Source organism: Elaeis guineensis, chromosome 8 (genome assembly GCF_000442705.2).
Source record: "Elaeis guineensis isolate ETL-2024a chromosome 8, EG11, whole genome shotgun sequence".
In the NCBI taxonomy this organism is placed as follows: Eukaryota; Viridiplantae; Streptophyta; class Magnoliopsida; order Arecales; family Arecaceae; genus Elaeis; species Elaeis guineensis.
This window is the reverse complement of record NC_026000.2, coordinates 11481802-11489144: the sequence shown is the minus strand read 5'-3', so window position 1 is coordinate 11489144 and position 7343 is coordinate 11481802. Positions and strand designations below refer to the sequence as shown.

The window sequence follows — 7343 nt, the reverse complement described above, 5'->3', positions numbered from 1 at the left end:
CAATGTTAGATACATCTAAGTGTAAAATATGTGCTGAATCTAAACAGCCAAGAAAACTATTTAAATCAGTTGAAAGAAATTCTTCAATCTTGAAGTTGATACATAGTGATGTACTCCTCTAAAACTGCAACCCGTGGTAGCAATAGGTATATAGTAATCTTTATAGATGATTTTTTCAGATATTGTTATTGTTACCTAATTAAATCTAAAGATGAAACCTTCAATAAATTCTAAATTTATAAGAGTGAAGTAGAAAATCAACAAGAAGAAAATTAAGATTCTTAGGTCTGATAGAGGAGGAAAGTATACTTCAAATGATTTTTTCTTGTTCTGTCAAGAACATAGAATAATTTATGAAGTAACTGCTCCTTGCTCTCCATAGTCCAATGGTGTGGCAGAGTGTAAAAATTGTACCCTCTTGGATATGGTAAATGCTTTGTTGATTAGTTCAGACCTATCTAAGAACTTGTAGGAGGAAGCTCTTCTGTCTTCTTGCTTCATCCTAAATAGGGTCCTGTTAAAGATAGTGATAAGACCCCTTATGAATTTTGGAAAGACATGACTCCTAACTTGAATTTTTCCAAAATGTGGGGGTGTCTAGTTAAGGTGAATATTCTTAAACTCAAAAAGAGAAAGCTACGATCTAAAACTATAGATGCTGTCTTTATAGGCTATGCATAAAATAGCAATACCTATAGATTTTTAGTGATTAAATCTGATATTAGTGATATAAGTTATAATTCAATCCTTGAAGCTAGAGATGCTTCTTTCTTTGAAGATATTTTTTCTTTTAAGACTAAAATTTCTAGATCTCTAATATGTGAACCATCTTCTTCTAGATCTATAGAATTAAAATTTGAAATTGAAATTGAATTAAGAAGAAGAGGAACAAAATTGAAAAAAAATTTGGAAAAGAATTATTTACATACCTTATAGAGGGTGATCCTTGCACATATGATGAAGCTATGTCATCATCAGATTCATCATATTAGAGGGAAGCCATAAATAATAAAATCAATCAATCCTAGAGAATAAAACTTGGATTTTATTAGATTTACCTCCAAAAAATAAAGCAATAGAAACTAAATGAATTTTCAAAAGAAAATTAAGACCAGATGAAATAGTGGAAAGATATAAAGCTAGGCTAGTAGCAAAGGGATACAGTCAAAGGAAGATATAGATTATTTTGATACCTATGCTCCTGTAGCTAGGATAACCACCTTAAGAACCTTAGTAGCATTAGCATCAATTCATAAATTAATGATTCATCAAATGGATGTAAAAACTGTATTCTTAAATGGAGAATTAGAAGAAGAAATTTATATAAACCAATCTCAAGATTTTATAGTCAAAGGACAAGAACATAAGGTATGTAAACTAATTAATCACTTTATGGATTAAAACAAGCTTCTAGACAATGGCATATTAAATTTGATGAAATTATCCTAGGTGATAACTTTAGAATTAATGAACATTATAAATGTGTGTATTATAAAAGGAATAACTCAGATTTTATCATGTTATGCCTGTATGTAGATGATATTCTATTATTTAGAACATCATTAAAAATAATATAAGAAACTAAAGATTATTTGTCAATTAATTTTGAAATGAAAGACTTAGGAGAAGCTGATATAATCTTAGGAATGAAATTTAAAAGAATAAATAATGAAATAGCAATAAACCTAACAAATTCAATAGAAAAAATACTTAAAAAATTTGAATATTTTGATCTAAATCCTGTCTCTCCTCCATTTGATCATAGTTCTCACTTAATTAAGAATTTAAGAGAATCTGTAAGGCAATTAGAGTATTTTCAGGGGATAGAATCACTATTATATGTAGCAAATAGAACACATCCTGATATAGCTTATGCAGTAGGTAGGCTAAGTTGGTATACTAGCAATCCTAGTGAAAAATATTGAAAAGTCCTTGAAAGAGTCTTTAGATATTTGAAGGGAACTGTAGATTACTCTCTTTTGTTCTTCAGTTATCTAGAAATGCTAGAAGGATATAGTGATGCTAACTGAATGACAGATAATTTAGATGTTAAGTCTACCATAGGATATCTCTTCATGTTTGGAGGAGGTACAGTATCTTGGGAATCATGTAAACAAACAATAATATCAAGAAGCATGCTAGAATCTGAATTAACTGCTCTTGACACCACTTGCATTGAAGCACAGTGGCTAAAAGATTTAATTAATGATATTGAAATTTTTTCATTTAAAATATCTGTAATACTAATAAATTATGATTGTAGAGCTCTAATAGATCTGTTAAATCAACAGATATCAAACAAAAAGATGAACAATCATATTCTGATCAGATACAAAATTGTGAGAAATAAAATGAAAGATGTGATATCACTTCAATTTATAAGATTAAAAAAAATAATCTGTCCGATCTTTTGACTAAAGATCTTTTAAAAGCTTCGATATTTAAGACATCGAGGGGAATGGGGCTTAAGCCCATATATTAGTCACCAGAGTGGATTCCTACTTTTACGATTGGAGATCCCAGGGTCAAGATTCAAAGGGTAATAAACTCTAAGGTGACATCTGAGAGCACCGATTCTTGAAATTTGTCTCCAACCCATCCCAATGGTGTAATGCTCTATGTGTAATGAATAGGTTAAGCATAGCTCTTAATAGATCCAAGATTGAAAGTTCAGCGAGGTACGATTTCGTTATACGTATCTTTAGAAGATCTATATGAGTGAGAGTAGTCGTAAGGCTGCGACTATGGGATTAGGGAGAATCCCTAGTAACTCTTATGAAAATCAAAGCAAACGCATGGCCTAAATAGCACTATCCCGTATTTAGATCAGTTCGTCTTCATACTATGTGTATTTTTATACTAAATACAAGTTCAAACCCAGAAGGTACTTGTATTAAGCACAGTAAAAACCCAAAGAAAATTTTAAAATATTTGTTAAATTTAAATATTGTTTCATAAATTTTTGAAATTTGTAGGGGATTGTTGACTTTTGAGAGTTTCAAAAACTCTTTTCCAAAACACACGGCCATTCTACGTGAGATTTGTGCAAGGCCGTTCCTCGGCCGTTCCGCACGAGATCTGCTCAAGGCCACTTTGTGGCCGTTCCGTATTAGCTCTGATCGCGCGGTCGTTCCACTCCGCGAGAACTCTGCGTGCAGGCAGACGTTCCACGAGTGCTCCATGCGCCAGCGGCCGCTTTAAGCCTATAAAATATCTTTTTTCTCATTTCTCTAATTATTCAACCTGAGAGTTCTCTTTTCATGCAGTCGAGAGTTCTTTCTTCTTTTTTTTTTAATTCTGTCAAAACACATACTCTCTCTCTCATATTTTTTTTGTTTAATTATTTGGACTGAGGACGAATTTGATCGGCATCTGTTCGAAATCGTATCACCGGCAGACGTTGGAGTACTTGGCTTTTAGATTGTACATTGAAGGAGGATGTGTGGTTCAAATTTTTGCACGAGAAAGGACTGAAATCTTTTTTAGGACAATGATTTTATCATCTCCCTGATCAGATTTTATTTTTTTTTATTTATCACATCAATATATTATTTCACACATGTCACAAAAAAAATAAACCAACATCTGAACATCAAGTAGAACCTTTTTTTTTTTCTTTTTTTTTTAATTTATTATGAGCCTATTTAATATTTTTTTTACCTAAACACTCTTTTCAATATAAATTTTTTTTAACTGTTTATTTTTCTGCCATTCAACTTTTTTTGGTAGTTATACTTTACAATATTCGATAACAGGCTTTACTTCGAGGATGCTTATGAAGAATAATTGATTCCAACATGCAGGAGTTTTACTTGGAGGATGCTTAAGCAGACTCGAGGAAAGCCATCAAAAGGTTGACTAGACTCTAATCTGTTTCACTGTTGAAGGTCGTCTTTTCGAGGAACCTCCTTTGTATCTATCTAACACCCTCGATAAATTATGTTTAATAATCTAATATCTAACACCCTCGATAAATTATGTTTAATAATCTAATGTTGATGCTGCAAAGTCTCCTATGTGTTAGATGCAACCCATTTGATGCTCGATGACGTGGATATAGGAAAAAGAAGGCGACAGCCTGCTAATCAATGGTAGCTTGGAGAAGCGATATCCTAGGTACATCATTTCAATTCTCAGATATTTGCCCGCACCGGCTAATGTTGCACAACCTAAGAAATTCACATCAAATTTTATTTAATTTTAAAATAATTCAATAAATTTATATCAATCATCTAATTCATGATAAATTTTATTTCAAATTAAAAGATCGATAAGAGATATTGTAATAAATAGAAAGCGTAGAATTGACGTTCTTCTAGATGAAATATGAAATATTATTTATTTTTTATTTTTTTAATTATTATTTCATCTTCTATCAAAACACTGTGGGGAAGAAATGCAAACAGCGTATGCGAAAGAATGATCACGATTAGGGAATTGATTGTTGACAAAAAGCAACTCTCGTGAAGTTTTTCCCATGCAAACGAACAGCAAGCGTAACGTGTTGCAATTAGCATTCTCGGCTTGATATTCCGTTAGCGACCTCCCCTCCTATCATATCAGACGTGGGCCACGTGGCCATTATCAGCTTGGATGCTGGGACAGCTGGAATACACTGCAAAACATCCATCACCTACGGCCCCACCCTCCTCCTTGATTAAACCGCGTATGGCGACAATTCTGCTCCACTATTTACTCGATTCCGGAGAGCGTTGGCTGTCTCCAGCCTGTACGAACGGACCTACTTAACCCGTCGGGCACCTCAGGAATCCAAGAAGAACTTTCCAGCTCATGAAATCAAAGAGATCTTTTTTATTAAACAATCCAGATCAATTCGATTTTAATATTAATATTATTATGCTTACAAACACCAGCTTTTGCGATCCATCATCCAGATTTCAAATCGAACAGCAGAGAATTCACCAACCGTGGTTGGCGAGCATCAAACTCCACCATCCCTCAACCCATCTATCATCAGAGGATGAAAATAGTTTTTTTCCAAAAGAATTCAAGAAGGATAACAAACTCAAAAAATTTTTATCGACAAGAAATCAATCGAACTCATCCCTCTCTCTACACATCAATGAGAACTACACATCAATGAGAAAGAAAAAAAAAAAATGAATGATGTAATCAAGCAGTGTCCTACATAGATCCAGATCAAAAAGAATCCGATAATCGAACCAAACGAACAAACGAGATCAATGCTCGCCTTCTGCATCTCCACTGCGGCTCTCTCTCTTTCTTTGCTGTACAGCGCCGGCGGAGGTGACGAGATCACCCCCCAAAAAAGGGAACGGAATCTAGCGATGTTATCTACAAAGAAAAGAGAGCGGCGGCCGAAGAGTCGGAAGCGGAGGACGAGGACGGCGGGATGTAAAGATCGTAGGGCGCCCAGAGGTGATCGAGAGGGCAGGGCTTGCCGGCGTCGAGGCGGGCCCATGGCTTACCCTTGCCGCTCCAGTGCATGAGGCTCGCCGGCCCCGGGTGGAGCGGCCGGCAGTTTCCGGACAGGTTGTCGCCGCCGAGGCCGTGCTGGTTCCAGCGGTGGTCGACCCCCTCCACCTCGCCGGCGAACACCAGCAGGAAAGGCGGCAGCGACCCCAGCTCGTAGAACCGCCTCCTCTGCTGCATCTTCATCCAGTGCTCGATCTTCTGTCGGTACTCCCCGGCCCGCCACCGCTCCATGTCCATCACCATCACCCCGGTATTGAAGTAGCACGGTGTCCGCCGCCGGCCGAAGAAAGTCCTCTGCCCGTCCCCGCTCTCCCAGAACTCCGCCGTGAAGTATCGGGTGAAGTTGGCGTGGCAGTACTCCGGCGCGGCGATGACCGCCGACTCAGGGAGGTGCATGTCCCAGAGGCGGCGGATGTCGTCGACGACGATGAGGTCGGAGTCGAGGTAGATGACCCGCTGGACGCAGGGTTCGAGGAGATCGGCGAGGTAGTTGCGGGCGTAGTTGAGGGGGTTCTCGAGCGCCTCGCGGACGGAGGCGGAGATCAGGCCGCGGACCAAATTCTCCTGGAAGGGATAGATCTTGAACCGGAGGGAAGGGAAGACGGAGCGGACGGTGCGGTAGAGGTCCGAGGAGGAGGGGCCGGCGGAGGCAACGAAGTGGAAGAAGATGGATTCGGGGCAGGAGGCGTGCTTGAGGATGGAGAAGACGGCGGCGATGGAACCGCGGAGGTAGTGGGAGTCGAGGGTCATGGCGATGTGGACGTGGGAGGGGTCGCAGGCGGTGACACAACCGCGGAAAGTGGAGGCCGGGCAGCCATCGCCGTTCCGGAACTGGGGCGCCTCCGCGAACCGGGCGGCGGCGGTGGGGAAGGAGCGGATCGCGTCGGAGGGAGAGGTGAGGAGGACGAGGGCGAGGAGGAAAGCCGAGGACACGATCTCTTGGAAAGAAGAAGGCATGGCCGCGGCGAAGACGAAGGAATCGATCGCTGGGGATTTCCTTTCTGTTGCTTCGTCTTCTTTGGCGATGGAGGAGGAATGGGGGGGGGGAGAGAGAGAGAGAGAGAGAGAGGGGGGGGGGGGGAGGGGGAGGGAAGGAATGAATATGGGGTAGGGAAGGAGTCCAAGGGAAGGGACGAGTGCGAGGGTGGGGTGGGGACGGGGGAGTCGTATTTGAAGCCGTTACCAAATGCTTCGTGTTGCTGGGTCTTGAAGGAGTCCGTGTATCGGTTTTGATGAGTTGGAGGAGAAAACGCGTTTTAAAGTTTTGTTTGTTGACTCCGGGGGCTGGAGTCTGGGCGGAGACAAGAGAAGGGAACGGTTAACCGTTGCACATGGGGTTCGTGGCTCTACTCGGTGACGGGTGATATGCTTCCAGGAAGTGCGAGAGGCAGAAGTCTGGGTCATTGGCATGTACGCGGGGAATGGCAACAGATAGGGTACCTTTAAATTTTGCCTACAATTCGATTAATCTCTTGGCTATCTAGATCCATCCCAAATTTGATTATAAAATTAATCTAAATTTTCAAATCCATCCTACAATAACATCAAGATACCTGTCAGGTACCCATCCCATTATTAATTTTCAAAAATCTACTTCTTATAGTCTCCATATGATAATATAGAGAGACAAAAATAAATAAACAACTGAGAAAAAATTCAAATTCCACGTCCCCCACCCCCTCTTAAAAAAAAAATAATAATAATAATATTTTTTTTGAATGTTTCTCATGATTTATAATTGATGATCCAAATTAAACAGTCAGAAAAATGATGCAAAATACAGATGAATCCCTTCAAACAAAAATCTCTATAAATTAAGTATTGATTCATCAAACAAAAATCTCTATAAATTAAAGTTTTGTAGTCAAAGAAAAATCTTTTCAAAC

General features: G+C 39.3%; 1 protein-coding gene across 1 annotated transcript; it reads right to left on the bottom strand.

The window, feature by feature from the left end:
- Positions 1-5016: 5016 nt before the first annotated feature.
- Positions 5017-6508, bottom strand: LOC105037183 (probable galacturonosyltransferase-like 6). The gene has a single exon (XM_010912875.4). It carries the CDS (start codon positions 6412-6414, stop codon positions 5317-5319), a length of 1098 nt encoding a protein of 365 aa, XP_010911177.1. The 5' UTR covers positions 6415-6508; the 3' UTR covers positions 5017-5316.
- Between the last annotated feature and the right edge of the window lie 835 nt (positions 6509-7343).

What these genes read in the sequence shown, in the direction of transcription:
- LOC105037183 (XM_010912875.4), bottom strand. Translation starts at nt 6,414, where the DNA reads ATGCCTTCTTCTTTCCAAGAGATCGTGTCCTCGGCTTTCCTCCTCGCC.